Genomic DNA, 18,657 nt, shown 5'->3' on the forward strand with positions numbered 1-18,657 from the left:
CTTTTTTCTTTTACCAAATCCTACCCCCCACTAAAAACAAAAACGTAAGAAGTTTTGAACAATAAAGAATGAGGAGATTGGGGAAAAACATATTAAAATTATGTGGCTTTGTCTGCTGACTCAACTAAAAATGTTTTATTCACAATAATATACAATCATAGGCAGAGGTTAACAATGTACAGAATCTATCCTGGAATAATCATGACTGGCAGTTTTAAAGCCAGTGCAAAGTTAAGAGAACTTTTCAAAAAAACCCCTTACCATCCTGACTGCTTTTAAGCTCCTCACTATATTTCTTCTGTAAAGCCAACTCTGCTTCAAGTTGTGCAATACGTCCCTGGGACAGCTGCCTTCCAAGCTCTTGATTCTCCTGGATAAGCATTCGACACTTCGCCATTAACTTTTTCCCTGTTTGGCTGCAAAGGAAAGAGCCATCTATCACAAAATGAAGACAAAACTCTCTATAACCTTCTTTGCTTACAATTACAGTGATAGATGTAACACATACAAACATAACTGTATCACAGCAGATGCTTCCCCACAATTACCACCTTCTTTTCTGGGACACATCCATCTTCTGCATTTCAATATTTTCCCAATACAGCAGCAAAAATAAACACTAAACAAAAAGTGTCCAAACAGCTACACCTTGTTTCTCTTACATCACTTCTAAAACCGACCTATTTTCATCTCAAATTATCATTTGAAATGGAAACAGAGCCAGTTAATTAACATATACCTTGGCTACACCATTATTATTAAAGTATCTAGTGCTTTATCAAAAGTTATTGAAAAGGTACATGCAGCATCAATCACAAATGCTTCTCTATAATCTACTATATGAAAGTCAGTACCCACAAATAAAAATGAATGAGAGTATATTTATTCTTGCTAGAAAAACATTTAATAAGGATTTTCCTTAATAGGAAGTCCTCCAGAGTGGGCAATATAGTGAGACCCCAATGCTACAAAATTTTTTTAAAAAAACTGGCCAGGCACACATGCTTGTAGTGCCAGCCTGTGGAAAGTCTGAGGTGGGAGGATTGCTTAAGCTCAAGTGGTTGACACTGTGATCATGCCTGCATTCCAGCCTGGGAAAGAGATCCTGTCTCAAAAACGAGGCGGAGAGAGGGAAGCTTTCTGGTACATCCATCTTCCACAACTCTCAAGAATATATGAATATATCTATTATATCAATTGAGGCACATTCAGCAATAATATTATTATTTTTTAAGACTTAAGACTTTATTGACAGAAAAGATCATCCTTTTGACACAAAAATAAGATCAGTGGTCACGTATCACAATTCAGATATGTGAATATCTGCCAATACAGGAGTGCCACACTTTCCACAAATTAGTTTCTAAATGCTAGTGCAACATACTACAGAACCTACATGTACATACATAGCAATTGCAAAAATGTAATGAAAAGCTCAAATGTTTCTCAATAAAATTTTATTGCTTTTCTTTAAGCTGCAGCAATAAAAGAAATTGTTTCTTCTTATAATCATTTATGAAGACAAAAAAGAAGACAAAAGAAATGATCACTTTTAAAAGAATCTAAGTAAATAATTGTTATCTTTACCTTTGAGACTTGGATAAAGACAGTGTGACATTCTTGTCCTTGGGGGTAAGCCCAGAATGACCTTATTGGCTAAAACATTTTTTTAATTCTAGTCTTTTCCTCCTTCTGGTGAGGCTTTCACTTGCTTGATACATTACTTCAGTATGCCTTAGAACTTTAAAAATGGAAGGAACTCGTAAAGAATTATCATTCTTTGAAGAAGTGTTGCAGTTCTTTTACCTACAACATAATTTCTTTTTTGAGATGGGGGGGGTCTCACTGTGTTGCCTAGGCTGGAGTGCCATAGTGTGATTTTAACTCACTGGAGTCTTGACCTCCCCAGGCTCATGTGATCCTTCCACCTCAGCCTCCGGAGTAGCTGGGATTATAGGTGTGCACCACCACCAGCTAATTTTTGGATTTTTAGTAGAGATGGGGTTTCACCAATGTTGCCCAGGCTGGTCCCAAATTCCTAAGCTCAAGTGATCTGCCCACCTCAGCCTTCCAAAGTGTTCAGATTAGAGGTATCAGCCACTGTGCCTGGCTGCATGTTTTCTAACCTAATGTAATTCAAGGAAAAGTTTGTAATTAAGCTTCTTTACACAAAATCTGTGAACAGTTAAACCTGGGTTACTACTGTTCAGAAGAGCCCAAGGTGAAAGCCACCAGTGAGCATGAGGTAAGGGGTTCATTCTTTGATATGATAACTGTTATTAGCTGGTGTTCTTGTTTATTGCTACTGTAGCTCCAGATTTCCATCATTTCCCATCAGCACTCTCAGGCTTTAGCCTCTACTGAACACCCACTTAGAAATTAAACAGTGAGAAAAAGAGAGAGATGCAGGATTGTCAAAAAAAATGGAATTCCTTCCATTTTACTACCTATACTCTCAAAACTGTCTTCTTGCAAAGTATATATATTTCATTGGTGTTCACAACTAACCTGAAAATCCTTATTATGTAATTTTTAAAGAGTAGAAAAAAAAGAAAACTGTAAGATACATTAATTTATGACCTGACTTAACCATATTAATTTGTGACCTGACTTAACCCCATATAAAAATGTCACAAATTCTAATGCAAAAAAGGTTTCAATTGAAAGCCATATCTTTTTAGAAATAAATGGCTAAGGTCATCTATCACGTTTAGAACTAGTCATCACTAAAATAAATTTTAACAAAATCACTGTTTTGAAAAAATAATTTAATTACAAGTTTTTTGAAATAATTTTTAAAATTTACAAACAAAAAACCCCATTCCTAAAATCAATTAACCCACAGACATAATAGAAAGCACTTTAAAAGATGTACCTCTAAACACTCTTTAAAATGTGTGCATCCTCACATGAATGAAACATTTTAACTTAAGTGGACAGGTTAATTTAGGGAATCTTTCTTCCTCAAAATTAAAACAGAAAAACAGTAAAGTGAAGACACACACACACACATACACACACACTCCTCAAAGCAAAATCCATTCGATTATTGGAAATATTCCAGACAGGTGATTGCCTGAGCCATTATTTGTTTCAAATTAGTGATGTATTTATAGTACTTGATATACTCTGGCTTACAGCCAATTTTACAGGAAAAAAAATCCATTTAGAAGTGATTCAAATAAATTATGATATCTTAATATAATGGAAATACACTATGTAACCATTAAAAATGTAGTAGTCTAGATATACTAAAAAATGGAAAAATGTTGAAGAGACTAAGTGAAAAAAACAAGGTGCAAGTCATCTGTGTTTATGGTATGATCACATTTGTTTAAAACAATATACATAAAATGACTGTATATGCATAGAAATAATCTTGATGATATCCAAGAAAAGTAACAGCAGCTACTGCTCCTGGAGAACAGAATGGGATGTCAAGGTCACATCCAGGAGTCACACTCACTTTTCATCTCCAACTTTCTCTACATTATTTCAATTTTACACACAAGCATGTATTATCTTATTAATTAGAAAAGTTTAACAATGACAAGAAAAAACCCATAGAACTCATGACTGTTATCTAAGTGACAAAGAAAGATGCCCACTAAATTTGAGTACATATTATACATTTTATGAATTACTTCTTGATCTACTAAAAAGATACTTAGGCCATTTCTACTGTGATCTTAAATGGCATAAAATATATACAAAAGCCTTAATGCAAGCACATAAGCTAATTTCAAACAGATCTGGTTACTTACCCTCCAACCCTCACAAATAGTGAGAATTTTAGAAGCAGATTTCTTGCTGAAAAAGTCACACAAACCACTTCTTCAACCCACCCTCTGCCCCACAATCAGTTCCCTAAAGCACAAACATACAAGATACTTACAATTGATTTGAATGATAAAGAGAGAACTTAAGTCACCCTTGTTAAAACTGCACTTAAACGTTGGGACAAGCTGGAACATTTATCTTCCACTCATCTTAGACTCCATTATCACCAAGCGAAAATTTGAATTGGTGACTTATAGAATGATCTGACGGAAAAAATTCACCTCCAGGATTGGATGGAAGCATGAAGAAAATAATGCCTCATTTATCTAAATGATTAAATGAATTTGCTAGAAATGGTCACTATACCTTTTTTCAATTCACAGAATGTCTTACTTAGGCCAGCCCACAGTTCCAACACATTATCTTCTGGCAGGCACCCTGTGAAGCTGTCCCACATTACTTTCTACTGCAATACCCTGGGACAAAGCGTCATAAAAGTAACAAGTGTCAAGTCTCCTTGTCTTTTATGATATCAAATGGAATAAAGTAGTCTTTTAAAAATGAGGCACAGCGCCTTTTCCTTCACTTTGAAGAGCACAGCAACAGTATTTCCAAAATCAATCTGCTCTCCACAGCGCCCCCCCCAAATTAAACTGTTAAAGAGTACAACAAAATCATCATAATATTCTTTGAACTTAAAAAAAAAATAAAAAAAAACCCAACTATTTCAAGGCACATTTAATTTAATATCAAGAGTGCAATACAAAAGGCCCAAATACAATGAAGGAACACATTCCCCCATTAACACCAACGACAATGCTCTTTTAAACATGTGCCTGTTGAATGGAATGGGGATTTCATAAAATTCACTAAAAAAATAATGCAGTGAGTCTCATCACAGCTAATATCCTTATACAATCTAGTTGTGAAATGAATGTTTATAATGCTTCAAACAGTTTAAACCTGAAGTTTGATACCACACCTTCATGTTTGTACAGTCCTCAGTAAGATTATCTACAGTTTTTGCAACCATTCAAAGAACAAACCATTGAATAGAACCACATTGATTTAAGGCTCAAGCAAGTACTATAGAGCCCCAAACTAAATGGTTAAATATATGCGCTACTTGTACGGACATCTATTGATTCTCTCATGAGTATTAAAAGTTGGTTCTCAGCAAATAAACCCTTTAAAGGCAAAATTCACCTCATTTGAGTTTTGACCCAGAAGTTCAACAACAATCACGAAGTCCACAGTCTTATTGGCAAAACTGATATACAGTGTCTCTAAGTCACTGTGCTCAAGGTTAAGAGCGATGCATATTCCATTTTTACATTTTACTGGAATTTTACATGTTCAATTCATGACTTAAAATCTCTAGGTTTTCATTCCTTCAAACTGTCTGAAGACACAGTGTGCCACAGACTTAAGACTTCTGTTTCTCCCTCTATTTTCTTCAAACAGAAACATTTCTCAAGTGTCTACATGTTCTAGAAGGGGAATTTTTCGGAGGTGGCCACTTCTTCGGAATAGTCCGACGCCATCAGGCCTCTGAAGCAAGGGGAAGGGGAAGAGAAAAAGCTGAAACACAAGGTTCATCTGGTAAGTTTTACATTAACCATTACAAGCTGGACAGTGTAAGAATGTGGCTTTTTTTTTTTTTTTGGCTCAAAAAGTCTGAGTCTTGGTGTGGAAACGAGTACTTGGCTGTCCCACCACAGCTTTCTCGTAGTGGGACTGTCAGGGAAGTCTTGACTGGGGAGTATGATTTGTTTACCTATCAGGCGTAAACTTCCAGGCACTCAGTTCATTTTGGGCTTGTTCCAGTTTGTCTTTAGTCTGTTCCAGTTCACCTTTCATTTTTAGGAAAAACAAGTTGATCGCTGGGTCTACCATTGTTGATCTCAGTTGGGCAACGCTCGGCTGCTGGACTTGCTTGAGGTACTGGATTTGAGTCTGTACAATGCAAAAGAAACAATTACGACCAAATCAAAGGAAAAATACATAAGAAGGTGGAGAAAACTCCCTCCTTCACTTGACTTACTAACTCCCTCATTAAGCTCCTTCCCTCTTTGATCCTGAAATTCTCTAGAAAAATCTTTAAACTTTTAAGAAAAAGTAAAAATTAAAAACTATTTGATGAACACGCTAATTACCCTGACCTGATCGCTATACATTGTACGTACTGAAACATCACTATGTAGTAGTCCTTGAATATGTACAATTATTATCTGTCAATTAAAAAAAAATATTTATGGGCCGGGCGTGGTGGCTCAAGCCTGTAATCCCAGCACTTTGGGAGGCCGAGCGGGTGGATCACGAGGTCAAGAGATCAAGACCATCCTGGTCAACATGGTGAAACCCCGTCTCTACTAAAAATATAAAACATTAGCTGGGCATAGTGGTGCGTGCCTGTAATCCCAGCTACTCAGGAGGCTGAGGCAGGAGAATTGCCTGAACCCAGGAAGCGGAGGTTGCAGTGAGCCGAGATCGCGCCATTGCACTCCAGCCTGGGTAACAAGAGTGAAACTCCGTCTCCAAAAAAAAAAAAAAATATAAAAAAATATTTACTTAAGGTTATTCATGTAGGAATTGAGGCCATTTGATGACATCTCCAAATCCAGGACTTAACTTTAAAATGGCTACATACATTTTACTTTAGAATCCAAACATTACCAAAAAGAGATAAAACTCAATGTTATATTTACTAAAACTGCTGATAACCCACTGGAAAAAAGGCAAAGTTTAAAATATTAATTACCTAACAGTTAATGATGTCTTTTGGTTTGCTTAAATTTTGCCTGTGAAAATTATTCTATGTAAAGTCCCCTAAAAATACATCAGGTACAAGATTATAACTTAAAATACCTATTTGCAGTTCTAAAAGAAAAAAATATACAGTACTGACATCTACATGAGTTGCCATTACAGCTTATAAAAGCAAAACTCTATAGGGCCTTAAGCCAAAATAAAGTATAATTCATACTTTTTTCCCCTTCTGAGTAGATTTGAATTATAGAATTATAAAGCTGGAAAGTAACTAACCTAATCCCAACTGCTTATTTTGAGATTAAATAACCCAACTGTTTAGTTCAGTGCCATAGCTGGGACTACAATTCTAGTTCTCTGGCCTTCTGATTCCCAGTCTAGAGCTTTTTCCACCATACCAGAACCCTTCTACTTACATATGAAACCTTCAATTTCGACTTCAGTTGTACTATTTACTAGCACACTAAAAATATATTTCTAAAATATGAAATACAGTTATTAGTGTTAAATTCACCATTTTAGTCATACTCAAAGTAGATCTGGCCCAAGTTCTAGCTTCATACTAAGGCTTAAACAGGATTACAGTTAAAATTGCCTAATATAAATTTAGTAAAAGGAACAAACACACTAGGTAAATTGGGACTGTATTTAATTTGCTTCACTGAGCAAATAAAAATATTTTTTGAATAAAAAAGTACAACTGCATAGTCAATGTGAAGGCAGCTGCTAAGATAACTTAACAAAGCAAGAATACACCATGTCTTAGAGTGGACTCAATGTACTGATAAGTCTACAACGCTGAGACTCAGTTACTATTTATGTTTACAAAGACCCAGCAGTCAACATTTTCAATCATGAAAAGAGAGGTGAACTCTGACTAGAATAAATTCCATGTTCTAGAGATGAGAACACTGGGTAAAGCGTTTTCAAAGTTAGCTTTATTACTAAATCTATTTTGATTGGCAAAAGACTAAATGAAAAATAGAAAAACCACTGAGGTAAACAAAAATGATAGATTTTACTTACCAACAAAATACAGAGTGAAGAATATAGTAGCTATTTATGTGGCTAACTTATGCCTTACACTCACAACTAACTAAACTGACTACTGATGCACTTGGCAAAGACTGTATGCAGACAAACAAAAACAGCATTATTATTAAAAGATCAAACAGATAAGTTAGTATGCTGGGCAAACAAAAGATCTACAGAAACAGACAGACTCCTGAAATACCAGGGGTAAAAGCAGCAGCACTGTTTTAAAGGATAGGTGCTGGCTGGGCATGGTGGCTCACGAGGTCAGGAGCCCCAAGACCAGCCTGGCCAAGATGGTGAAACCCCATCTCTACTAAAAATACAAAAAATTAGCTGGGCATGATGGTGGGCACCTGTAATCCCAGCTACTTGGGACACTGAGGCAGAGAACTGCTCGAACCTGGGAGGTGGAGGTTTCAGTGAGCTGAGATTGAGCTACTACACTCCAGCCTGGGAGACAGAATAAGACTCCATCTCAAAATAAATAAATGAAAAGTAAATAAATAAAGGACAGGTACCTAATACAAACCTTTCCACGTTTTTTCAATCTCAAGGGGGTAAGAAACCCCCCTTCTCAGGGCCAAACTTTTCAACCAATGCTTAACCTATTCCCTCCTACCTCCTCTAGTACGTAACTCCCATTCTTTCTACCCTTTAAATTCGGTTTCTCACGATTCCCACTTGACAGTTTCTCTAGAGCCGGGGTATCCAATCTTTTGGCTTCCTTGGCCAACAGCCTCTTAACTGCCAAATCTAACGAACAATTTAAAATTCCTATTGTATAGAACTTTATGTATGCCTGTGTTTTAATCACTTTATTTTTTTGGGGGGGGGGGGAAGGAATGTTGGATTTCCTCAATTTTCCTAATACCACACTCTGCTCTTTTAAAATTTGATCTTTGTAGGCTCTATCCTAGTAGCATCACTACTCAATCAGTCAAACAAGACAAACCTGAGAGCTATTGGTGATTCTTCCCTAAATCTTTTCATTCCTTCCACAATAGCATCCAAACTAAAAAAGTCCTACTGATTTGTGCCTCCAAAACACCTATTCTGTCCTGCCTGCTCCCTGTTGCCAGTGGCTTCATTTATCTCATCTGGACTATTTTAACAGCCTCACAATTGGTTTTCTTGCTTAACGTCCTGTTCCACTCACATCCATCTTTCATACTCAAGCCAGAGTGATCTACTTAAAATGTAAATCTAAATCTAATCCATCACATACATCTCTTGCTCAAAAATTCTTCAGTGGCTCCACCTCTCCTAGAATACCCAAGATTCTGACCTCATCTCTTTTCACTGTCACCTGAAACTTTATCCTCATCTGCCATATATAATCTTGTCTTTTCTTGTGATTTTGCTCCTGCTGCCCTGCCCTGCCTGCAAAACCTCACTTGTATTATAATTGGAAGAACAGGAAGTTGTTCAGCTGGCCTGTGCAGGTGACAGCTGTTAAAAAAAAAAAGAAAAAGGCTGTAAAAAGTTAGCTTCCATTATAGTTGAAATAACCTTAAAATCCAGGTCGAAGAGACAAGACTGATGAGGTATCACCAAAGGCCTTCTTCACCAGACATGATATGATCAAAACCGCCAGTGTATACAGGACAGCTGGAGAATCAGAGGTGCATGAATAGCACACATTGTGTAGGCAAGTACTTAGTTCCTCAACTAAGATATCCAGAGTAGGAATCCGTAAGAGAAAGGAATTCAAGACATTCTGGTCCTATGAGACAGTACCATCAACATCATCTATTCAACTGTATTTCCCAAGTGTTAGCAGTCTAAAGGTAAGATTCATTTTTTGTAAAAAGGGAAATTTGTTAAAACATTCATTAGTAAGTATGGAGAAAAAAGTATCAGTGGTAGTGAGAATTACAATAAACTGATGGGAACGAAAGGACAAAATGTGGTGATAAGGTAGAGAAAATGGTAACGGGCCAGGTGCGATGGCTCACAACTATAATCCCAACAGTTTTGGGAGGCCAAGGAAGGAGGACTGACTGAGGACAGGAGTTCAAGACCAGCCTGGGCAATGCAGGGAAGACCACATCTCTACAAAAAATTAGAACATCAGTTGGGCTTGGTGGCACATGCCTATAGTCCCAGTTACTCAGGAAGCTCAAATGAGCTGTGATCACTACCACTGCACTCTGGCCCGGATGACAGAGACCCTGTCTCAAGAAAAGAAAAGAAGAAAGAAAGAAAGAAAATGATAAAAGCCAGCGTTTAGCAAAGTAAAATATGAAAAAGTCAATTAGAAAAAAGGGAAAGATGAGTAAATGGGTACTTGTGTGGAAATTTAAACAATCTCTGTTTAAATTAAGGAACATTCTATAGGTAAAAGGAACAGGACTGTGCCCATAGATTTTTGGTGTGTCTCCAGAGACCAGAATACTACCTTAGAAGATTATAATAACACATTAGAAGACTTCTATATGTATCAAATGAATGGAGAATACACAAAGAATTGAAGAAACATTGAGATTTTAAAATCAGAAACAAGGATATAGCTGTCTCTAATTATTTTGTATAATTACACCGTAAGATTGAATCTAAACTACCAGAACTGGATGATCAATTACTAGTAAATACTACACAGTACACATCAAAGTTCTAACATTTAAAAAGGAGACACTGAAGAAGTTGCTGACACTAGGAAAAACAGTTCAGAGGGAACAAGAGAGCAGAGGTAAAGTAATCAGATGGCTTTCTTAGCCAGTGAAACATAAAGCAGTAAGGAGCAAATGCTCTTTTATTGATTATACCCTCAGACACCAAGGATCTGAAGAATGTCTGGAAGTGATAAACATTCATAAAGCATGAAAATTTAAACAAACAAACAAACAAACAAAAACAACTGAAAACTTCTGCCTTATCGGCCACAAAAAAAAAATTTTAGTCTAAATGAAGAGACGTTATCAAAATTTTCATCTAGTATACTTAAAGCTCAAAATGTGTATACCTATAAAAAATACGGTCTCATATTCCATTAAGTATTTAAAATCAACATGTAATAATGCGAACTAAAAACCAATTCCTCAACTAAAGACTTATACAACTTGACATACTTACAGTACACTCTTGCATCTCTTGTTCCTTGGTTGCTAGTCGCATCACAAGGATGTTTTCCCTGCGTGCAGACTCCTGCTGTTGCTGCTTTAATTTTTCTTCAGACTCTCTTAGGCCAGTTACATCATTAGCTGATGATTTAAAAATATATATAAATATGATTTTAAGATCAAGTTCTAAATACCTCTGTTAAGAACAATAAAAACTAGGGTCAAAACTTTCCTCAAATCTTTACTTTGTATCCTAACTCCCTTTATAAAAGGGAAATTTTTCCTGGTCATGAGAGCTTCTTTAGAAGGTAATGGTGTCACAGTGCTCCATGACTACTAACTGAATTATGTTTTTATAGTTTCATCTGTTCGCAACAGAAGACATAAAACATCTGTTTGTGTTATACAGTATTCATAAAATCCTGATTAGTATGTTTTAACCTATTTAATATAAAAATGCTAGCTGAGCACAGTGGCTCACGCCTGTAATCCCAGCACTTTGGGAAGCTGAGGTGGGTGGATCACCTGGGGTCAGGAGTTTGAGACCAGCCTAACCAATGTCGTGAAATACCATCTCTACCAAAAATACAGATTAGCCAGGTATGGTGGCGCATGCCTGTAATCCCAGCTACTACTTGGGAGGCTGAGGCAGACGAATCATTTGAACCTGGGAGGCAGAGGTTGCAGTGAGCCTAGATTGCACCACTGCATTCCAGCCTGGGCAACAGCGTAAGACTGTGTCTCAAAAAAATAAATAAATAAAAAATAAAAATGGTAATAACTGCTGGACAATTAGTATATTAAACTTGAGGCAGGATCTTATTGTGTTATCCAGCAGGAGTGCAGTGGCACCATCACAGCTCATTGCAGCCTTGACCTCCCGGGCTCAAGTAATCCTCCTGACCCATTTTAAAATTAAATTTAATTAATTAATTTATTTTGTAGAGACAAGGTCTCCCTGTGTTGCCTATGTTCTCAACTCCTGGGCTCAAGTGATCCTTCCACCTTGGCCTCCCAAAAGTGCTGGGATTATAGGTGTGAGTCACTGTGTCCCGCCTTAAACTTTCATAATGTTCATGACTTCTATAGATTATAACATAGTCATGTAAAATCAGAATTTCAGGGTATAAACTCTCTGATGTTAGACAATAACATATATTGGTTTTCATACTCAACAAATAGTATGTGATTCAAACAGTAAAAAGTGAGACTAAAATGCTTTAAAATGATAAACTCTTGATATTTTCAGCAGATTTGAAAAAGTATGTAAATAGATATTACACATAATTAAGTTATATATACTAATTTAAGCTGTCATAAATCTGTTACTAATTGCTTCTATTTATTTCCCTTCTAGACTAAACTCATGCTTCAAGTCATACTCCTATGTAGAAGGGTTTGGGGACAAGCAAGAAAAGTTTCAAGTAGTTCTGAGTTACTGTATCTATTCTCAGAACCTTGCATATAATTTTGCTAAGTTATGTCATTATATGAGTATTACATGTCTGACTTTTCTATTGATCTTTGTATTTTCTTGCACCAAACGCAGCACCTATGTACAGTTCTTATAATAAAACACTTGAGAAAAATTACAGTTGCTTTAATAAAGCCAGTTATCCTTTTGATTGGAACAACAATCAAAAGAAGATTATTCAGTCTTTTAGGAAGCTAAAACTCAAACTTACAGTTAAGATCTGTGTACTTGCCCTCCAAAGCTTGTACATATGCTTCATATTGTTTCCATCTAGTAAAAAAACAAAAAACCATACATTAGTTACAGTGAGATAGCTTTTACTTAAACAAAAAAACTAGAAGATCACATGTATAAATTTGCAGATTTAAGTGATACTGAGCATTCTGCTGGATGATTTTTAATTTTGAGATTGTTTTAATTTTAAATCCAGATTTCTTAGAGAGTCTTGATCTGTCCCTCAGGCTGGAGTACAGTGTTGCAAACAGGATCTGGGCTCAAGCGATCCCCCGGCTCAGCTTCCTGTATGGCTGGGACCAAGGGCGCATGGCTAATTTTTTTTGGAGATGGGGTCTCACTACATTGCCCAGGCTGATCTTGAACTCCTGGGCTCAAATGATCCTCCCACCTTGGCCTCCCAAACGGCTGAAATTACAAGCCTGAGTCACCACACCCAGCCTAAATCTAGTTTAACTGATAATAAAGTAGTCCCTCATTATTCCTTCCCTTTTATGGGACACAGGTTAAAGGAGATATAAAGAGAAGGTGCTTTCTGCTGAGAACATGCCAAGCATGCTCTGGGGAAGATTAAACCCCAGATCCACTTTGGTATCACTGATGTTCACGATAATCCTGGATTACAGAAGCTGAAAAAAAAAAAAAAAAATCCTGCTGCTACTTTCCTATGTTGTCCACTTAGAACAAAAGGCATATTAGAAATGTGCCTAATTATGCAGAACTGAAGGTTCTTTATCTTGGGTCTTTTGTGAAAATACCCTGTGACTCTTCTCAAGGTAGTATCAATTTCTGCCTGTAAACAAAGGGGGAAAATATAACATTTTTCAAGACTATAATTTAACAGTCACATCTAACTGGCAGAAACTACCTGCATAAATTCCATATGTTATCAGAGTACAAGGGGACTGTTTTTCTTCATTATACATCTCTACCCTGAATATACATGATTAGGTCCTCTTAGCAATAAAGATTTTTCACAGTCTTATTAGACAGCTCCTAATGGAAAGTACCTGCCCTGAATGTCTGCTATCCTGCATATTTTAAGAGCCATGTTCTCAAACTGCTCTTCAGGCAGATAATTAAAATTTGCTTTTAGAAAACCATTTAATAATCTTAAAAACAGGCTTGCTGTTAACTTATTAACATCCCAACATAATGAACAAAAAGTACTTCCTAATACCAAACTAATCCATTTTCTATATAAACACTACTGTTCAGCCACAGCCATGCTTATTTTTATGGCACTTACAACCTAGGACACATACAGTTTACCAAATATTTGGGGATTTATAGAAAAGGTCTTCTGTGGAGGCTATAAAAGAACGATTTATTTTAGAAGAACAGAAAAATATAAAAACAAAGCAAGAACATGTATATCACAAGGATAGAAAGCATAGACTAGTTAAAAAAGTAGCAGCTGGTCTGAAATCATCAAGGGAATTAATCAGAAAAAAACTCACCTAAAAGTCTTACTGAGAATTCCCTAAGGAAAGATGTTAAAGTGACTGCAAGAATATACACTACTGCATATGATTTAGAAACCTTAAAGGTATCTTAAAATAAAACATTTCTATGATTCGTTATTATGATTACTGATTTTTCCCCTCCTACAGTTAAATTAAAAAAATGACTGCACAGACTACAGCAATTATGCAAGAAGGCATAAAAAGAAGTGCATAATACTGCAGGAAGGGGAAAAAAAAAGTCAGGGCTGGGCATGGTGGCTCATGCCTGAATCCCAGAACTTTGGGAGGCCAAGCATTTAAGACCAGCCTGAGCAACATGGCAAGACCTCACCTCTATTATAACTTATATGTACATTAAAAAAAAAAAACGAGCATCGAGGAGTAGTCGTATATCACAAGTGAGTATCTACTTCAACAGAAGACAGGAGTGTTTTAGAATACCAAGGATTTAAACTTTATGTGCAGGAAGATAAAGGTATACAATGGAAACTGTCCCATGTACGAGATTATGGCAAAAAAAGATAAGAGTGTGTTTATAATACAGTAGTTATGCAAAGGTGAAAGCAGGAAACTGTTACACTCTAGGAAACAACAAACTCTTTGTTACCCTATCTCACAAAAGATCTTTTCTCTCCCCTGCTTTCAGCCTATTAAATAAAAATACTCATTTTATTTTCATCTAAAAGTCATCCAGAAACTTACTAACCATAGCAATAATATACAGAAAGAATATACGTAAATTATAAAACACAGAATATCCTACTTCCTGATTTCTTACACACTCCAAAAAGATTATACGCTGTACCTGACAATCTGCTTTTGTAAGACATTTATAATATAACCATGGAAATTCAGAACTGGAAGTAACCTTTAAAAGTAACTCAACCCCTTCAACTTACAGATGAGAAAATGATGCGTATGAAGTTAAATGAGTTGGTCAAGGTCACAATAATAAGAAAAAGTAAACTCATTTCATTAGTAAATTATGTATTTCTTCCAAAAATATAAATGCATCTTTTAGGATTTTTTTTTTTCAAATGTTAAACACAAAAGGAAAAACTACACAAAACAAGCCATGGATTTGTCAAACTTATAGCTTCTTAGCAGTTCTTTAAAGTGCTACGTTTTCCTCAGTGTTAACATAATGAAGAAACAAGTCACAGGAAATACGTTCAAAAAGTACTTGAATTATTTGACGACGTAACAACATTAAAAACAGTATTTGGCATAAAGACAAATATTACAGTATGGAGTCACAATACAATGTTCTATAGAAAAATTTTTGATAAAAAGAACATTTTACCTTAGAATTAACTCATCTCTTGCCATAACTTTGAAGTCTGTTTCACTCAGTCGAACCTAAAAAGAGAATTATGAAATGAATTGAGTACTCTTCCTGAAGACACAAAGCTCTATACTGAGACCCATGAAACATCTCTCAAGTGAGAGATTTAAATGCCTGAGTACATATTATTAAAAAAAAAAAAAAAAAAAAAAAAAAAAAAAATTATTAAAAATTTTTTTTTTTTTTTTCTGAGACAGAGCCTTGCTCTGTTGCCTAGGTTGGAGTGCAGTGGCGTCATCTCAGCTCACTGCAACCTCCATCTCCAGGTTCAAGCGGTTCTTCTGCCTCAACCTCCCAAGTAGCTGGGACTACAGCACATACCACCACACCTGGCTAATTTTTGTATTTTTAGTAGAGACGGGGTTTTATCATAGTGGCCAGGCTGAACTCCTGACCTCATGATCTGCCCGCCTCAGTGTCCCTAAGTGCTGGGATTACAGCTGTGAGACACTGCAACCAGCTAGTTTTTTTTTTTTTTTTTAAGGTAAATTATTTGGTTATCTTGACAATAGGCATCATCATTAGGGAAATGCACATTAAAACCCCAGATACTGGCCAGGCATGGTAGCTCATGCCTGTATTCCCAGCACTTTGGGAGGCTGTGGCAGGCAGATCACAAGGTCAGGAGATGGAGACCACCCTGGCTAACACGGTGAAACCCTGTCTCTCTTTAAAAAAAAAAAAAAAAAAAAAAAAAAAAAAAAAAAAAAAACACCCCAGATATCACCACACACTGATTAGAATGACTAAAACAAAAATTAGTGGCAACACAAATGCTGGTAAGGATTCAGAGAAACTGAAGTTTCCTACACTGCAGGTGAGAACATAAAATGGTATCTGAGTATCTGAAAAAGTTTGGCAGTTCATTTTTATTAATACAACTAAAAGTGAATGTGTCATAGAACCCAGCAGTTGCACTCTTACACATGCATCTCAAAGAAATGAAAACTAATATCCAAGCAGTTTTACTTGTAAAAGTCAAAAAAGTAAAAACTATCCAAATGTCTTTTAATAGGCAAATGATGAAACTATGATACAGCCACACCATGGAACACTTTAAGCAATTAAAAAAAAAAACAAAACAGGACTACTGATACATGAAACAACTTGTATAAGTCTAAGTGGAAAGGGAAAAAAAAAGTCTAAAAAAGATATATACTACATGATTTCATTTATATAACACGCTGAAATAACAATTATAGAAATGGAAAATAAATTAGCAGTTGCCAGGCATCAGGCAGGGACAGAAAGGGGGTAGACGTGGCTATAAAATAACTCAATGAGGCTTTGTGGTGATGGCTCAGATGTGTATTTTGATAAATGATGCTTATACAAAGCTAGACATGATAAAATTGCATATAGCTCCTCCCCACTCCCCCCGCAACAGTACAAGTATAACACAAAATGTGAATAAGCTCTGTGGATTGTGCCAGTGTCAATTCCCTGATTTTCATAGTTATTAGAGATGTTTGCTAGTCACTCAAGACGTTAACAATGAAGGAGGATCAGTGAAAGTTGCACAGAACCTCTCTGTACATTTATTTGCAACTTCCTGTGAATCTATAATTATTTCAAAATAAAAAGTTAAAAGGGCATAAGCTGACATGCTTCATAAATTGAGAAAGAGTATTTTCACTACGCTAAACAATCAGTGAGATACCTCTCCTACTTCAGAATAAAATTAAGGCTTTGGCTGGACACTGTGGCTCATGCCTCCAGCACTTTGGGAGACTGAGGTGGGAGGATCTCTTGAGCTCAGGAGTTCAAGATCAGCGTGGGCAATGCGGCAAAACCCCATTTCTACCAAAAAATACAAAAATTAGCCAGGCATAGTGGCACATCTGTAGTCTGAGCTATTTGAAGGGTGGAAGAATTGTATAAGCTGGGGAGTATGAGGCTGCAATGAGCCAAAATTGTACCACTGCACTCCAGCCTGGGCAACAGAGTGAGACCCTGCCTCAGAAAATAAAAAATAAAAATAAAGGCTTTATTAGTATTTCCTTATAAGACACTTTTTTCTTTTTTTTTTTTTTTACTGTTTCAAATTATAATACTAACCAGTAAACAGTATTACTATAAAACGGAATGGGGGAACTATTATACTGCAATATATTAAAAGGCCGCCATAGGCCAGGCACAGTGGCTCATGCCTATAATCCCAGCACTTTGGAAGGCACAGGCAAATGGCTATTTCTTGACCCCAAGATATTCTAAAAATATACGGGATATAATATACAGAATATAATAATTCCAGACCAGTCTTGGCAACATGGCAAAACCCCATTTCTACAAAAAATAAAAAAATTAGCTGGGCATGGTGGCATGTACTTGTAGCCCCTAGATACTCAGGAGGCTGAGGTGGGATGAATACTTGAGCGCAGGAAGCGGAGGCTGCAGTGAGCCGATATTCACCACTGCACTCCAGCCTGGGTGACAGAGCAAGACCCTATCCCAAAGGAGGAAAAAAAGACACTGTTACCAGAGGGAGCACACAGTAATTCTGAGACTATGAAAGCACAGTACAATCTTTTATTCATTTTATGAATTATCTGACTCCAAAGTAGGACAGAAACTTCTATAATATCTAAATTATTCACATAAATATTCAGTTTAGTAAGTATAAGCCCTGCTTTCCCAACTGAACTACAAATTCCTCCTAAAAACTGTTACCGCTTTTATGATACCCAGTGTGTGTGTGTGTGTGTGTGTGTGTGTGTGTACAAGTAACTAAACTCTAGGTAGGAAATGTACAACAGGGGAAGATTGAGACTAAACAACAAAGCTTCAGAGAAAAAGGCAGAATCTGAAAACTAGTTATAACCATTTTTTGTTTTTGAAAAAAAAAATTTTTTTTTTTAAATAGAAAAATTACAATCAAAGGGATTTACACTAGGACAAGAATGAGTAATATAGGAATGGCCTGGTGGTTCCCAGCACTTTGGGAGGCCAAGGCAGGTGGATCATAAGGTCAGGAGCTAGAGACCAGCCTGACCAACAAGATGAAACCCTGTCTCCACTAAAAATACAAAAGTTGGCCAGGCATGGTGGTGCACGCCTGTAATCCCAGCTACTCGGGAGACTGAGGCAGAGAATTGCTTGAACCCAGAGGGATTCTGTCTCGTGGGGGAAGTGTGTGTGTGGGGAGGGACAGGCATGGTGGCTCACGCCAGTAATCCCAGCATTTTGGGAGACCGAGGCGGGCAGATCACAAGAGGTTGGGAGTTCAAGACCAGCCTGACCAACATGGAGAAACCCTGTCTCTACTAAAAATACAAAAATTAGCTGGGCATGGTGGCACATGCCTGTAATTCCAGCTACTTGGGAGACTGAGGCAGGAGAATCGCTTGAACCCAGGAGGGAGAAGTTGTGATGAGCTGAGATTGTGCCACTGCACTCTAGCCTGGGCAACAAGAGCGAAACTCCGTCTCAAAAAAAGAGAAAACAATATAGAAACTCATAATCTCCACTTTTGACATTATTTGTAGATATGTAGCT

The 18,657-nt window shown here is 36.7% G+C and overlaps 1 protein-coding gene across 6 annotated transcripts in view; it reads right to left on the reverse strand.

Annotated features, from left to right (window-relative positions):
• WTAP (WT1 associated protein) overlaps window positions 1-18,657 on the reverse strand; it is a 31,130-nt gene that overhangs the window by 3,172 nt on the left and 9,301 nt on the right. For 4 of the 6 annotated variants that reach the window (XM_032253157.1, XM_032253153.1, XM_032253156.1 and 1 more), the window contains exons 3-7: window positions 15,121-15,176; window positions 12,329-12,387; window positions 10,657-10,784; window positions 5,558-5,736; window positions 262-416 (exon numbers count right to left, since the gene is read on the reverse strand). In XM_032253157.1, coding sequence (XP_032109048.1) covers window positions 262-416; window positions 5,558-5,736; window positions 10,657-10,784; window positions 12,329-12,387; window positions 15,121-15,176 — 577 coding nt within the window. Of the gene's footprint in view, window positions 1-261; window positions 417-4,503; window positions 5,332-5,557; window positions 5,737-10,656; window positions 10,785-12,328; window positions 12,388-15,120; window positions 15,177-18,657 lie in introns of those variants that run through there. The other 2 variants (XM_032253158.1, XM_032253159.1) reach the window with 1 other exon arrangement.

The sequence above is a fragment of the Sapajus apella genome, unplaced genomic scaffold (assembly GCF_009761245.1).
Source record: "Sapajus apella isolate SASKATOON/1434 unplaced genomic scaffold, GSC_monkey_1.0 scaffold82, whole genome shotgun sequence".
NCBI classification, from domain to species: domain Eukaryota; kingdom Metazoa; phylum Chordata; class Mammalia; order Primates; family Cebidae; genus Sapajus; species Sapajus apella.